General features: G+C 42.4%; 1 protein-coding gene across 1 annotated transcript in view; it reads right to left on the bottom strand.

The window, feature by feature from the left end:
* The window catches only part of Mdh1b (malate dehydrogenase 1B), a 41,617-nt gene that overhangs the window by 12,726 nt on the left and 11,655 nt on the right, over positions 1 to 17,236 (bottom strand). The window contains exons 6-9 of the mRNA XM_021165825.2: positions 17,063 to 17,204; positions 13,699 to 13,862; positions 7,719 to 7,858; positions 7,382 to 7,433 (exon numbers count right to left, since the gene is read on the bottom strand). Coding sequence (XP_021021484.1) covers positions 7,382 to 7,433; positions 7,719 to 7,858; positions 13,699 to 13,862; positions 17,063 to 17,204 — 498 coding nt within the window. The remainder of the gene's footprint in view (positions 1 to 7,381; positions 7,434 to 7,718; positions 7,859 to 13,698; positions 13,863 to 17,062; positions 17,205 to 17,236) is intronic.

The following is a 17,236-nucleotide window of genomic DNA, read 5'->3' on the forward strand; positions in this document are numbered from 1 at the left end:
CATAAAATACATATGACATGAAAACTACCTCGACAAAAAAAAAAAAAATACACAATACAACATTATTAACTATGCTGTGATGGTTTGTATTTACTTGGCCTAGGGAGTGGCACTATTAGAAGGTATGGCACTGTGGGAGTAGGTGTGTCACTGTGGGTGTGGGTTATAAGACCCTCCTCCTAGCTTCCTGGAAGCCAGTATTCTCTGGCAGCCTTCAGATGAAGATGTGGAACTCTCAGCTCCTCCTGCACCATGCCTACCTGGATGCTGCTATGTTCTCACCTTGTTGATAATGGACTGAACCTTTGAACCTGTAAGCCAGCCCCAATTAAATGTTGTCCTTATAAGAGTTGTCTTGGTCATGGTGTCTGTTCACAGCAGTACAACCCTGACTAAGACACATGCATTCTGTTTGGTGGCAGATCTCTAGAACCCTTCATGCTACATGACCAGTACAGTGCTGTTCCTGAACACAGCACTGAACATGTCTGTTTATTGCTCTTCAGCTATCTCAGTTCCCAAGCAACTTTCAAGACATGTTGAGGCTTTTCTCTTTCATGTTAACTGATCTTTCCTCTCCCTCTGAGTATTTAGACTGCCAATCATGTTTCCTTCATTTTGACCTACAAAACCCATTTCTTAAACTGCTTAATTAATTGTGAGTTTTGATGTATCATAGGCTCTTAGGTCCTTTTCTGGCACAGTGTGTGTGACTAGAACCTCTGTGCTGGCTAGTCTTGAGTCAAGCCTAGTATGGCTGTACTCTGAGAGGTTTTGCCAGAACCCGACTAAGACAGATGCAGACACTCACAGCCAACCATTTGACTGAGCCTGGGGAACCAAAAGGAAGAGTTAGGGAAAGACTGAAGGAGCTGAAGGGGATGCAATTCCATAGGAAGAACAATATCACCAACTAATCGGATCCCTCAGAGCTTCCAGGGACTAAACCACCAACCAAAAAGTATACATGGCTAGGTCCATGGCTCCCAATACATATGTGACAGAGGACTGCCTTATCTGGCATCAATGGGAGGGGAGGCGCTTAGTCCTGTGGAGGCTCGTTGCAGTAGTGAAGGGGGGATGTTAGAGGAGTGAGGTGGGAGTGGGTGAGTGGGGGGACCACCCTCTTAGAGGCAAAGGGGATGGGGGTGGGATAGGGGGTTGCAGAGGGGAGACTGGGAAGGGGCAACATTTGACATGTAAATAAATAAAATAAAAAAATTCTTTCTTTGAAACTTGGTGTACATTCTTAGATTAAAAGGAACATTTTTTTCCTCCCACCTCAGTCTACAACCATTCATGGCCTTGGGCTCTTCCTGGTTGTGATCTATGGAGGGACCAGAGGCCTTTTGACATTTTAAAACTTAGTATATTGTCTAAATTCTAGAACAGTATTAAGTTAATTGATGAAATGTCATACCCTCCTACATGTATCTTCTCAACAGTGAGTTAAAAACAGAGATCTCCCAAGGAGCTAAAGAGATCTGCAACCCTATAGGTGGAACAACATTATGAACTAACCAGTACCCCTGAGCTCTTGACTCTAGCTGCATATGTATCAAAAGATGGCCTAGTCGGCCATCACTGGAAAGAGAGGCCCATTGGACTTGCAAACTTTATATGCCCCAGTACAGGGGAATGCTAGGGCCAAAAAGTGGGAGTGGGTGGGTAGGTGGGTGGGGGGGAGGGTATGGGGGACTTTTGGGATAGCATTGGAAATGTAAATGAGGAAAATACCTAATTAAAAAAAAAAAACAGAGATCTCCAAGCTCAGAGATTCAGTCTCTCATTATTTTTAAGTTTCTGAGTTTTGGAATATCTGGGGCAGTGGATTTAGTTTTTTTGGAAGCTATACAAGGTCCAAAGGTAGCAAAGTAATCTAGATTTTTGTTAATAAAAATTCAGTCTATACTACACCACATTCTTTCACAAGACACTCTATAATCAAGAATAGTTGGAAAATTTAGGACCAGCTACCAGTTAGTGAGTCATATACAGTTTTGTAACCCTTTCTAAAGAAAGAAAATTATAGCTCTAGTCTGCCAAAAGAAGGTAGCCACCCAGAGGAGCTGTAAATTTTAAAAATAAAAGAACTCCAGTTAAAACCAGATGCCCCTTGGACTTGTAGAGCCCAACCTCCCCCCACCCTGCCTCCACTCTGCCCCTGGGCTGTGTTTGTTTTGGCTCCATCCTAGGGACTTGGTCATCAGCCAAGCTCTGAATTCCCCAGCCTCACACTCTGCCCACACCTCCACTAAATCCTCCTTGGTCTGAACCAAGAGCCTTCTGCCAGTTTCTTTTTATTAGTTCATTCTGAAAGACAGCAACTGTCTTAGATGGTTAGAAACGGCAGCAATCGGGTCTTAGATCTTTTAAAAATCACCTCTGGTTGGACTTTGATTCCTAGTTAGCCTTTTCTTCCTTATGCGCTATAAACCCGCCAGAGTCAATGTTTCTCCCAGTTATCTTCACCTCCTTGCCTTAGCCCTCTTCCTCCTCAAATGCCAAGTGAACAACAAGACTGAGTTCATTCTCCATCCCACATTCAGTGCTGACGGGAAAAATCACCTCAGCAACTATTTAAAGCCTAAGTAAGCAAAGGAGTAGAATATCGAGAAAAAGAACAAAACTTTTCAGAGACAATGCGTTACTCCAAATAAAGTCAGCATGAGAAACCTCAGAATAAGTTTTGGAGCACAGCATTGAATGTTGTCATTCTCACAGAATGGGATGGAAGTACACACTAATATTTGGGATGGATGCCCAGGCTAATATTTGGGGGCACCTTCAACCTCTGCATCCAGGCAGCTGGGCATTGTTTTTAGGGAATCCCACAACCACACACTGGACTCCCTACAAGTTTTGATCTCTGACTTCCAAGGAACTCCCCGTACCTTTTCTGAATGGTTATCTTTTTAAAAAGTAGCTATTTCAAACTCTGCCCTTCTTCATTGTGGTCTCTGAGTCTCGGGATCTGGCCTTGTCTCCTGCTTTGTTCTGCGCTGTCTTTGCTTGCACAGGTACCTCTATCTGCAACCATTGTCTCTTCCTCCAGACTTAACACTAGACATGTTCCTAGTTTAGGACTGGCCCTGTATTATGTCCTGAGGACTCATCTACCTACTCTCCTGTAGCTGCACCCCTTTCCTCTCCAGTGGTGGGTCAACATTGACACCCACCTATCCAGACAGTCATGCATTTCTTTCTATGTTTGAATATATAAGCAATGTCTATTGAAACCAAGTTGAATGCATGAGAGACTACAGGTGAAGTGTCCTTTCTCTAGTCACTTGTGACCTCTTCCTAAAGGTCACCAGAGTTACCATTTTCTAATAAGAAGTAATGATTAGTGATCAGTGCATATCCTCATATTCTGCCCAATCTGTCTTATGCTCAAAGACACGTGTTCATTGCTCAGTAGACATGCTCACTTACAGGATTCCTCAAAACCTTCTTCATCTTCATTTCTATTCTTCAGAAATGCTTTGCTGGTCATTCATTTATTTATTATTTATATGAGTACACTTTAGCTGTCTTCAGACACACCAGAAGAGGGTATCAGATCCTGTTATAGATGGTTGTGAGCTACTATGTGGTTGCTAGGAATTGAACTGGGGACCTCTGGAGGGGCAGTCAGTGCTTTTAACTGCTAAGGCATTTCTCCAGCCCTGCCAGTCATTCTTAAGAGTTAGCACACATAGTAAATGACAAAGGCAGTAGAGGCATTCATCATGGGGACTCTAACTTATCCAAGCTGTTCTTAGGACAGACATAAATAGCTCCACATTCCTAACCCATTTGGGTCCCACTAGCAGAGGAGTTCTATTCCAGGGAATATGTCTTAAGGCCAAAACCCCTGGGCAGTGTGTGTGTGTGTGTGTGTGTGTGTGTGTGTGTGTGTGTGTGTGTATGTGTATGTGTGTGTGTGTGTGTGTGTGTGTGTGTGTGTGTGTGTGTATACATACATGTGTATATGTGTAGGCCAGAGGTTAATGTCAGCAGTCCTCCTCAGTTGCTCTCAACCTTACTATTTGAGGCATGGTCTCACTGAGTTTAGAATTCACTGATTTGGCTAGTCTATCTAGCAAGCACCAACGACACTCCTGTCTGCCTCCCAGTCTTCATACTTGCTAGCAAGCCCTTTACCTACTGAATCATTTCCCCAGCCTCAACCCTTGGCACATTCTAGACTCCCTTGGCTTTCCTTTGTCCTCTCAAATTGCCCAACTTTTACAGTTCTAGCTGCAGCTCTATACCACCACAGCCACTGCTTTGTTGGGCACTTAGCATCTCTTCTCCTGCTACAGAGCTGGCCTTCTTGATTTTTCTTTTGAATCACTCTCCCATTTCAGACAGTACGGACAGCAATCATTTTAAATGATTAAAATTTACATCTGTCTCTCTCCTGTCCCAGATCACTCATTGGTTTAAAAATGCTCCTAGTTGCTATCCCTGCCTCATGATACTCCTCTCGTCCAGCCCTATTTTCTGTAGCCTCACAACCTAAGGTCCCCCTTTCCCTTCTGATCTTATTTCTTCCCTTTTCATTCCATAAGATTATTCTTACCACAGCTGTTAGTGGCTTCTCTGCCATCTATCCACTGGGTAGCTGTGGGGCCTTGCTTTGTGTGACTGGCCCTCTTCCTACTTCCCATCATACAACTTAGTCTTCCTCCCATGACATAGGATCAGCTCATCCCATCCCTCCCTTGGGCACCTTTGCCAACCTCTTCTGTGCTATTTAACCATTACAGGCTGGGTCCCCCTTTATCCTCTTGTTCTCTAGATAGATCCACTCTAATCATGTATCTATGTATCCATTGCTATCTATGAAGCAATGGCTCCAAATTTGACAACTGTAGCCCAGTCTTGAACTCTGAGAAGTATGGCATTCTCTATCTGATATTTCCATTTTAGACATTGCACAGGTTATTGCACAGTCAGGATGTAAAACCCTGAATTCACTATTTGGTTATGCTCATGTTACAACTCCTCATGTCCCTCTCACACCCACTCACTAACATACCTCATAGGCTATATCACCTTCTCTGAATGATGATGATCTTTTTGCCATCCCTCCCCCCCGTCAGTCAATCTACCCAGTTATCTAACCAGAAAGAACCCGAGTCCTCTAGTTCTTTCCAGAGTCAGTCCATCATTAAGTCTTGAAAATTCACCCTTCCTTTATGTTAATGTGCTGCCCTCTGGATACCCATTGTCTTCTGTGTCTTGCCCTCTGAACCATTTACACAACCGTCCTGACCTCATGACTCATCCTGTGTGTCTGTTTTTTCTGTCCCTCTCTTGTTGCCTCTCTGCCACGGGTTTGTTGCCCTGGCATACTACACACAGAAGCCTTCCATTACCTAACAGAGCTATTCTTCATGCCTTTGTTTCTCAGATATTTCTCCTGGGGCTTTGGTTACCCAAGATTTTCTGTAGTTTCTCCAAACAAGCCTATCTGTTCCTGGACTAGGTTCATGTCTTATATCCCCAGGCATAAGATCTCTCAGAATCCCCTGCTTCTCATTTCTGAGAAAGACTTTCTTCGTGTAGGGCAGGGCTACCATTTACCTTATCTACCTTATATTTCCAGTTTCTACTGCTGGATCACTATTGTCCCTCCACAGATATTACTGGAAAGAAAGAATCTTAGGTTTGAAAGATATTTGGTTAATGATCTTTGCATAAACAAGTATTATGTGTCTTCTTCTCTTCTTCCAGATATAAATTGAGAATTTGTTGTTGTTGTTTGTGCTGTTTTTCAAGACAGAGTCTCTCTCTTCAGAGTCCTGACTGTCCTGGAACTCACTATGTAGACCAGGTAGGCCTCAAACTCATAGAGATCTGCCTACCTTTGCCTAGAATTAATGCACTAAGATTAAAGGTGTACACCATCATGTCTAATTAAGGTGTTTTGTTGGTTGGTTGGTTGGTTTTTTTTATGACAAAGAGAAGAAAAAAAGAGAGAGAGATGGCAGTACTTCCTCACCAGTTTATAACTAGAGAAAATGTCAATGAGAAAATGGATTTATTGATATTTAATGAATTTTAAATAAAGTTATTTGAAAATAAATATGGAATAACAGGTTAGATTGTGGTTCCCAAAAGATACACTGCAGTTCTAACTACTGGCACCTGTACTTGTTTGTAAACAGAGACTTAGCAAAAATAATCCATTTAAAATGGAGTCCTGTGGGGGTTAGAGAGAGCTCAGCAGTTAAGAGCACTTGCCACTCATGTGGAGGACCAGAGTTTGATTTCCAGCACTGCCAATTCCAGAGGACCCAACACTCCCTCAGGCATAAATTCATCTACACATGCACATCCATATAATAAATAAATACAAAGACAAAGGTAAATAAAGTCATATTCTATTAGGACATGTCCTTGTGACTGGAGAGCCATTTGGAAACACAAACATTAGACAGGATGGCAGAGAATGGTGCGGTGTGGTTACAAGTCCACAATGTCAAGCATCTCTACTAGAAGTTAGACCACAAAAAGAAGGGTTCTTCTCCAGACCTTGAAAAGAACACGGCTCTACTGACACCTTAGTCTCAAACAACCTACTGTACAGTGATTTGTTAGATTAGCTCTAGAAAACTAGTAAATGTGGAATATACAAAATCTATATGGTCATTGTATTCTAAAAGGAGATTTCTTTAGCATGTTAATGTTTTTTTCTAAAGACACGCTAAACTTAGCATCTTGCTCTTACTAATAATTTAGTTTAAAAACATATATTTTAGTTATCTATGTTAGTATTAATGGTAATTCAGTTATAAGATATATTTTATACGTGTGTGTGTGTGTGGTGTGTGTGTGTGTGTGAATGTGACTGCAGGTGCATGGGCCACCCATGTGTGCACAGAGAGGAGGTCATATCTCTTCATGTCAGTCTCCACTATTTTGTTCTCCTAAGACAGGCTTTCTCATTGCAGTAGAGCTTGGGGGTAGGCAGCCAGCAAGCCTCAGAGACCTTTCCATCTCTTCCATGCCTAGAGTCCTGCCTTATAGGCATGTGTGCATGGCCACACTTACTTTATGTATTAGGGGCAAGGATTCAAGTTTCATATGTGAGCAGTCAGTGCTCTTACCCACAGAGTCACCTTTCCAGCCCTATAGTACCTTTAAAAAAATAACAGATATTAATTTTTATTTTATGGGTAGAGAGTTTTGCCTATGCATATGTCTGTATGGCATATACATGTTTGGTGACACAGGGGGTCAGAAAAGGACACTGGATACCCTGAAACTGGAGTTGTGAATGGCTATGAGACACCAGGTGAGCCAGTGCTCATAACCACTGGGCCACCTTTCCAGCCCCATGTGGTACCTTTTAACATCACCCAACAGGACAGTACATTTATGAGATTACCTTCTTCAATCGGCTGAAAAGTTAATACATCTCCACATGCAACAAGTTTCTCCTGTGGAAAAATTTACAATCAGAGAATTAAATGGCAGCAACCACTAAGTCATTCTTTAATAGAAATTTCTTTAAGTCTTGTTTTAAAATAAATACTTTTAGCATACTGAAAATCATACAACTATATGCATAATGTGCTTTTGCTACATTCTCCAAACCTTTGCTGCTGTATGGTTTTCAGGGGTACGAAGCAAATTAAGCTCAGAAAATCACGAGTACCTTAGTCTACAGAATCATTTCAGGATCATTATGGAAGCCAGTTCCTCTGCAGACCTTCTGCCATTACCTGAATCAGATCGCCTGTGAGTCTGCTTAGTGTCTTCTCGCTAAGCGAAATGTCTTCAAGATCAGTAAGAACCTCCCACGTTCCATTCTCAAATTTCACGGGCATAGAAAAGACGATCCCTTCAGGAATGTCAAACTGGCCTGCAGGGAGCACACACGAGGCAAAACACAAATAAAATAAAGGAGAATTCGGGAAAATAACTGAAAAGGACACACATAATACATGATTTAAAGAGTTTATTTGTGGGGTGTGTGTGTGTGTGTGTGTGTGCATGCACCCTTGCACACATTCGGAGGCCAGTAGAGGGTGTTAGCCAGCACATGATTCGGATAGTGGTGGAGCTAAGTTTCTGAACTGCTATTTGACTGGGACTGGGGCACACATTAAGAAATGAGCACACATATGTCTGAGTTCTAACTGTCCTCCGTGCCTCCCTATCCAGGAGTTAATGCGGCCTCTTTTCCCCAAGCCTTATGTGTAATGTGTGCCTGGTTTCCGTAGCTGTCCCATGAATCTGCATGTAACACATGAGCCTGGACCACTTGATGTTTCTGGCCTTCTATTTTAGCTTACTATTTGTTTTAGTTAGGGTTATCATTGCTGTGATAAAACACCATGACCAAAGCAAGTCGGGGAGGAAAGGATTTATTTGGCTTATGTGTCATCATTGTATAAACTGACAATATGATCCATCCGTGGTATGATTGAGTAAGGATGATTTTTATTGTAGATTATGAGAGAAAGGACAGCTAGAGGCATCTGAAAGATGAGAGAGAGAGAGAGAGAGAGAGAGAGAGAGAGAGAGAGAGAGAGAGAATCTGAACTTGACCAGCAGAATGAACCTGGCCATGATAGAAGCAGAACAGAGAAATAAAGAGAGAGAAAGGGAGTGGGGGAAACACAGAGAGCAAAATACCGGGATTACAAGGAGAATGAGTAGCTGAGGGAAGGAAGCTTTTAAGCTTGAGGGAAGAGGGAGGAGGTTAGGAGGGCTGGGATGTCAGCAAAGATTTTGAAATGTGTAACAGGTGCTTGTGATGCTGAAGGGGCCTGGAGGCCAGCATGCACTGTGGCATGCTAATTAGGCACCATAAGTCCCTTCTGCCAGAGGTAAGAAAATGACTTCCTTTGGTAGAGAGGAACCAGCTTCATGAATTCTTGAGGAATGCTGGCTTTTATCTAGCCACCAGAATTCTCCTATCGTCCAGGTTAAGCCCATTTCTCAATGGGTTGAGCCCATTTGAACGGCCTTTTTGAGTTTTGGAACTGAAGTCTTCTTTGTCTCTAACAATCACCATTGCCATTGAAGGAATTCAGGAAAGGAACTCAAACAGGAGGAACCTAGAGGCAGGAGCTGATGCAGAGGCGATGGAGGAGTAATACTGGCTTGCTCTATTTGGCTTACTCAGCCCACTTTCTTATAGCACCTAGGACCACCAGCCCAGCAGAGGCCCCACCTCCTGAGCCCCCTGCATCAATCACTAGTTAAGAAAATGTTGATTGCCTACAGCCTGATCTTATGGAGGTATTTGTCAATTGAGGCTCCCTGCCTGCCAGTGACTCTAGCTAGTGTCAAGTTGATCTGAAACTAGCCAGCATACTTTAGCAGCCATGTTGGCTAGGTATGCTGGACTAGGACTGGACAGCAAATGAACAGGAGACCTGGTTATTTTCTTAGAACTTCCAGTTCTCTATTGTGCACTTGAAAAACTATTTGTAATATCTTCCTATTGTATTTACATCCTATGAATGGCTTTCAATTAGTAAATTGCAAAATACTGCTGTTCTGCATAGCAGAAGCATGGCTTTCAGCAGCCATGGGAGTCACAGCTCAGCACTGACCCATATGCAGCCTGAGTTCTTTTCAGAGACCCCACCATAAGACAGACAAAGATACTGAATCACCTTGAAGAAAACAACCTCAAGACAAGTCAGCATAGAGCAAACCTGGAGTTTTCTAAAGCAGGGTTTATTAAGTAGAGGGCTTCTGTAACACTTTAAGGGTGGATGTAAGCTCTTCAAGAGAATCACACTGCTGCCATCTTGTATAGTCATTTTATAAATGTGATGGTTTGTATATCCTTGGACCAGGGAGTGGCACCATCTGAAGGTGTGGCCTTGTTGGAATAGGTGTGACCTGGTTGGAATGGGTGTGTCACTGTGGGTGTGGGTATAAGATCCTCACCCTAGTTGCCTAGAAGTCAGTCTTCCACTAGCAGCCTTTGGATGAAGACATAGAACTCTCAGCTCCTCCTGCGCCATGCCTGCCTGGATACTGTTATGCTCCCACCTTGATGATAATGGACTGAACCTCTGAACCTGTAAGCCAGCCCCAATTAAATGTTGTTTTTTTATAAGACTTGCCTTGGTCATAGTGTCTGTTCACAGCAGTAAAACCCTAACTAATACAGAGTTGGTACTGGGAGTGGGGTATTGCTGTGATAGGCCTGACCATGCTTTTATTTGAAAGAATGTGGATTTTGGGATTTTGGATTTGGAAAGCAGTGGAATGCTTTAAATGGGGTTTAATGGGTCATCCTAGTAGGAATATGGAAGATTTTGTTGCTGGGAGTAATTTGAACTGTGTTGACCTGGCCCAAGAGATTTCAAAGGAGAAGAATTTCAGAATGTGGCATAAAGACTGTTTTTGTGGTATTTTGGTGAAGAATGTGGCTACTTTTTGCCCTTGTCTGAAAAGTTTGCCTGAGGCTAAGGTGAAGAGACTTGGATTAATTGCATTGACAAAAGAAGTTTCAAAAAAGCCCAGCAGAGACTTTGTTCTCTGGTTAAGTCTTATGAAGAGAAGTTTGAACAAGCATAGCAAGCTTAGAAAGGAAAAATATAAAATATATGGTTTGAGTATTAAAGGAGTACCAGGAAGTGAAATGGAGCAAAATCTTGTGTTCTAGGAGATAAAGATTAAGGGAGTGGGACCTTGGGGCAAGATCCTACCCAGCTAAATTAGATCCAGGCATGGTGGTACACACCTTTAATCCCATGAGACAAGCATGCTGATCTCTACATTCAGGGTAATCTACAGAGCAAGAACCAGGATAGCCAAGCTTAGGCAATGAAGGATTTAGAAAACATAAAGCTAGTGATAATGTAATAATACAAGGGGATCATATTCTAGTTCCTGTAAGCAGCAGAACTCGGCAGCTTCAGCCATTGTGCCTCTGGCTCTAGAGTTAAGAATGGAAGGAACTACTGGGAAAATTGATGCTGGTTAGCTGGAGCTAAGGAATTAGCGGTGATTAAGAAGAGACCAGCATCGTTGAGGTGAAATCTTCTGGAAATTGTTTTCTGGGAGCACAAAGAAGCTGTGTTCCAGAGATAGATAAGGTTGTAGCTCATGCTGTGGCTGGACTTGATAATGTGTAAGAGTCACTCAGGTGGTACTGCTTGTGAAGGAATGAAGGGATCATGGAGAGAAGCTGAGGCTTAGCACTGTGAGAGGCCAGGGAAGCCCACTGGAGAAGGTGAAGCCTCAGCTGTAGTTGATGGCCCAGGATTGAAGGGGTCATGCAAAGGATTTGAGGCTTGGCACCCTGAAGAGAGCCTATGAGAGGCTATTGGTGAAGCCTAGTTGGAGTGGAACACCCCAGTGTATTGGAGACTCAAAGATGTTAAAGATGCCAGAGCCATGGGACACATGCTGAGGAAAGCTGCTAACAGGGAGTGGAACCAGCCCAGGAGGAAGCAGTTTGTTGCAGTCAAAAAAGATGAAAAAGGAGTGGAGATCTGAAGACCACTTTGACATCAGCCATAGAGATGCAGAGTTTGGAGTTTGCCCGGCTGGTTTCCTGCCTTGCTTTGGGGATTACAGCTAATTAAGTTGAATGAATCTCAGAAGAGACCTTGAACTTTGGACTTTTAACATTGTTGCAACTGCTATAGACTATGAGGACTTTGAAAGTTGCACTAAATGCATTTTGCATTATGCTATGTTTAAGTATGGTCCCCATAGACTCATGTTTTTGAACAAGTCTATGGGGACCAGGGAGTGGAATGTGATGGTTTGTATATCCTTGGACCAGGGAGTGGCACCATCTGAAGGTGTGGCCTTGTTGGAATAGGTGTGACCTGGTTGGAATGGGTGTGTCACTGTGGGTGTGGGTATAAGATCCTCACCCTAGTTGCCTAGAAGTCAGTCTTCCACTAGCAGCCTTTGGATGAAGACATAGAACTCTCAGCTCCTCCTGCGCCATGCCTGCCTGGATACTGTTATGCTCCCACCTTGATGATAATGGACTGAACCTCTGAACCTGTAAGCCAGCCCCAATTAAATGTTGTTTTTTTATAAGACTTGCCTTGGTCATAGTGTCTGTTCACAGCAGTAAAACCCTAACTAATACAATAGACAAACTTTGAAGGGAGGGCTATTATTCATGAGTTCAAGCAGAGAGAAATGTGAAAAATTATAGGAACATGCCAGAACTTTCTCAGAATTAGGTTTCCCTTCCTTTTTTGTCTTTAGATATAGCTTATTGGATGTGCCTTGGTGTCAAATGCATAGTGGGAACAGGTGATTTCGCAAGGATAATGATATAGAAATGCCAAAGGAGAAGAAAGACAGTAGTTCTATGGTCTCCCACAGTACATGTTGATCCCAGCAGTCTAGGGTGGTTTTGTGGTAACAGCTCTGCAATTTCACTTCCAACCACTGCAAAGCTTGTCCTTTGGCCCTGTGTCTATCTAGCCTGTTTCATTACCAGAAAAACCTTAGTGCACCGAAGAAGCCATACTAACAGACTGTCCATCAGCAAGCTTCCCAGACTGTTCACACTGCCTGTATCTCACCTCAGAGAGTGTTGCTTTATGGGGATAGAATGTGTGAGAGCTTGAGAACTTATCTAATAATTGTTATTACTGTATAACATTTTTGTTAATTGTATTTTATAATTGTAATAATAGTAATTGTTACTTCAACTGTACAGTATTTGCCAAATGTCACATAAGATACTTCTCCCGTGAAGATGTAGAAGATGACACTCAGGAAGGCCTGTCCTCAGTGCACATATTCTAACATAGGCATCTAAAAAGGCCCGTTAAGAATATTCTGTCTGAGAGAGGAACAAAATGCTGTGTGAACACAGAAGAGAGACAGAGGTTAAGTCTCACATTGTGGATTATTTGAAGATATCTCTGAGGTGCACTGAAATTGGAAGAAGGAGGAGATGGTGACACTGTTATTAAATAAGAGATGCTGAAGGTGTATCTGATTGGTTCAGGCTGCTGTACATTAGGTTGACAGTACGCCATCCACATTGCCATGTTGCCATCCAACCAAGATAGAACTCACCCGAGAGTCCCAGGCTGAAGATCAGGGAGTGAACAAGACCGACAAAAGCCAAAGAATTTCTTGTGGTTGAACTTACAGAGGATGTAACAGCAGCCAGTGTTTTTCCTAGCTTATAAGGATACTGAAAGACTTGTACATACTCTTTAAGTTTATATCATATCTCTGCAGTGTTTGCTGACAGGCAGCAGTCTTCCTATATTGCCCATGCTACCTGTTCTCCTGAACCCTTGGTCTCCTTGCATGTTCAGATCCTGTCTCTGAGTCTTTGCTCTTGGTGTGCAGCGCTCTCCCCCGCAGGCCCTCAAGGGCAACACCAAACACCTGGAGACTGCTTGCAATGCCTTCTCTCCACCAAGCCTACTCTGACTCCTCCTGCTCCCTGCACTGAATGCATTTGGTTTTCTCTTTCTTAGCTGGACACAGTGAGAAAACATTGTAAGGCAACTTGTAGAGATCTGGCCCTCCTTCACTCTGCTGTACATTTTCTGAAGTGTGAAGCCAAGGTGTAATCCCTTGTCTGTCTTTCTAGTACATTCACAATAAATATTTTTTTACTGAATTTTTGAATGGACAACCGAATGAATGGATGCATGCACGCATTGTGGCACAGTTGAAAAGTACACAACTTGTAGATTAAGCTATGATCTAAATACTGCTTTACAAGATAGGAATCCGTACCTTCACTCATTACACCCAAGGAAACAATCTCTCCAGGTGGTGAGCCATGGTACCAGTACTTCAGGGTGGTGGCTATGCTGTGTGCAGCCAAGATGCCTCCAAATTGTTTTCCAGTGCTGCTCAAGATTTTAAGTGTCCGCACAAATTCTTTTGTGATCCACTCTCTGCGTGAAAGGAAACAAACAGTTTCACAATAGAGAGAGGGATGGAAAGGAGGTCCTCTGAGCCCTAGAACTCAACACAGGGAATTTTATCCATCACCTACACAGTAATGAGACCCAAAGGTTATAGTCTCAATTTCTTTCATTACAAATAATTATATTTAGATGCTTTCTTGGGACCAGTCATATCCTTCATTTAAAATCAAATATGTTCAATAAACAGTAAATGGTTCACACTGAGATTTGGGACTACATGTTTTATGGTCTGGAGTATAAATTCAAGGACGAGCGCATCTGGATGAGAAGGAATGCCTCACGACCCTGCAACCTGGACCCCCTGTGAGCAGAACATTTGAATATGGGCTTCAGGAGATGGGCCCAGCACAGAGTGTGCCTAGGCATGGATAACAACATTCCAATGGCCTGGAGAGGGGGAGGAAATAAAAGACAAAGGAAAAGGAAAAGCTGCAACCTGGGACCTGGAATGGGGATGCAGAAGTGCTTCTGAGGGGCTCTGCCTGGATCCTCTTTCTCCTCCGCGGAATGCCAGTGTTTACCTGGATGAAGTCAGTTTGTTTTCCTTTTTATTTCATATGGAACCGGTCATGCCACCATTTTCATTCTATTATTGGAGAAGGTGGGGCTCAAATTTGATGTAACTTTGCTAAAGTCACACAACTAATTAACAATGGTGACAGAATTTCTACCTGGAGGCTTCTTGCTCCCAGCATGCACTACTTTTCTAACGCCTCTTCCTACGAACACTTCACCTCCCGTTCCCCTGTCGTGAACCCGTCTTTACATTAACATTTGCTTTATGTATACCTGCTTTAGAGATAACCGTAACAATCTACAAAGTACTTTGAGGATAGCCTGAAATAGAAAAGTTCATAATTTTAAAACAAATCAGATGGGGCTGGGGACCAACAAGCTATTATTCATGGATTTTTTTTTTCTTTCTGATTCTTCAATAGAAAGCACAGAAAAAGGTGTATATAAACAATGTATGTTATTTTCATGCAAATTTTACAAAATGTTTTAATGGTGCTTGCTAAGGACCAGCCTCAGCATGGAGAGGGGCTGTGAGAGAAAGGGTGTCTGGGAGCAGTGAAAAGAAGGACGTGAAGTCAAATTGTGGGTTCAGGCTGGCGGCCTAGGTTCTGCTGAGATGGCTTTCCAGCCTGTTTTTTCTCTCTCTCTGTGTCTGTCTCTCTTTCTCTCTTTCTCTCTGTCTCTCTCTGTTTCTCTGTCTCTCTCTGTGTGTGTTCTACTATGCTCTAGATACCTTTTGTTGTTCTTTTAAAAACTCTCCAGTTGAGACAGCACTCTCTACTAGTAAAAAATTCTAAAAGCTATCTGGATAGCTCATGGCTTTTCAGACCAACGTCAGAAAAACTGCAATAAAAAATTATTGAATCTTCTGACCAAGTCAGAGATCCTGTTAAGAAAAGATTCTTGAAGAGCTGTGTTGTTCTCCAGAGATCTCCAGACAGCTCAGCTCTCTCTAGAGAAAAAAATTCTAAAGAATTGTTGTCTTTTTTTTTTTTTTCCTGCTATTTTATCTCATGCAGACCCAAAGTCCAGTTTTTTTATTTATAGATCATGGGATGCTGATTCATAGAATAAGCAAAAGGAAACCTGGAATAAATACCTGAGTTGATCTTGGCTCCTTGTGGCTGTTTAAAACCACGTGGGATCAGGGTCATCTTCCTGTTCGTCTGCCTCTGTGTGGCTTCTCCCTTTCTCCCTCCTGAAACTTCTCTATCTTTCCCCAAAACTCCTAGCTCTGCCTCTTTTCCTGTGCAATCACAGGCCTGCCACTGTCCTAATGTAATTGGACAGAGAAAATCCTGCAACATTTCATCCTTTCTATTTAATTAAAAAAAACCTGAATTTCTCTCAAAATATAAATAGAACACAACTATTACCATTTTGTAAATTATATGGTATAAGATATGTCTAACACCCAGTCCAACATTTTTATCAATAAAATTAAACACTGTCCTTTATCCTAACTTAAAAGACTATAGTTTTGCTCTTGACTATGTCTTGGCTTTGGATTGTATGTCATCTTAAAACCATCCTCTCAAAGTAAAAAGCCTGGGTTGGCTAGGAGACTATGCAGTTTTTTTCAAACCTATCAGGAACCCAAGAACAACTGATATTAACAGAAAATATACAGGAAGCCTAACACAGCTTCCAAAACTTATCCAATTGATCAGACTGCTGAACACCTGGGCAGTCCTTTACTACAAAATGTTGGAGCATCAGTCTACAGCCTACTGGCCAGTGTCATCTGACAGACCTAGAGAAACAGGAAGATTAAGGACTAGCCTACTCGGTGGTGTCAGAATTAAGCTGTCCTAAAAACCTGTAATTGTGTCCTTTCTTTGGACAGTATTATGTCTGTCAATGAAAAGAGGCGATTCTTGTCTAGTTGTCTCACCACAACTGGAGTAACTCATTGATGCTTAATTTCATCTTTGAAGGCTTAAATGTGAACTCAATAATCTGGTGGTGCACGCCTTTAATCCCAGCACTTGGGAGGCAGAGGCAGGTGGATTTCTGAATTCGAGGCCAGCCTGGTCTACAGAGTGAGTTCCAGGACAGCCATGGCTACACAGAGAAACCCTGTCTTGAAAAAAAAAAAAAACAAAACAAAAACCAAAAACAAACAAACAAACAAAAAGAATGAAAGAATCTGCCTTTGTATCTTTCTGACAAGCTGACTCATAGCTGCCTTGTTCCATGAGGTTCATGAGGCCACTCATAATTCATATTACATCCTTATATTTTGCATATTGAGAAATTATATGTATTTTGAATCCATGTTTTTAAAGCTCTTTTTCACAGTTTTAAGGTCAGTCCTGAAGGTCCCAGGGTTCTCCATTTTGCTAAGACATTAGCCACACCTTCACCTCCTGGACTCATGCTGTATGATTATCACAGAGTCATTAACAGTAACACAGAGGATGTTCCTTAGAGGAACGTGAGCTTACATACATTATTACACAAACAAGCCTTACATCCACAGCAGCCATCATCTCTCGTGGAGGTTCACATGGGGGCCATGCCCCAGGGACAGGGACCAAGTCACTTTGTCCTCAACAGGGTCACGCTGGGCTCTGCAGGTTGTTACAACTGTTATACATCTATTTCATTTATCTAATGTTAGTATTCTTCACTTAGAAAATATACTATACCTGTCAAAAATCAAGCTTAACACAGAGTGATAGTGTCCAGGAGGCCCCTTGACAGCACTCTCATAGTTGTAAACTTTTGCTTTCCTCAGGTCAACGTAGTTATTTCCAGTGATATTGCCCCAGATTATCACATCTTTGATGTCTGTGCAGAACCGAACCAGAAATGATTAAAAT

The sequence above is a fragment of the Mus caroli genome, unplaced genomic scaffold (genome assembly GCF_978045245.1).
Source record: "Mus caroli unplaced genomic scaffold, Mus_caroli_1 scaffold_1, whole genome shotgun sequence".
NCBI classification, from domain to species: Eukaryota; Metazoa; Chordata; class Mammalia; order Rodentia; family Muridae; genus Mus; species Mus caroli.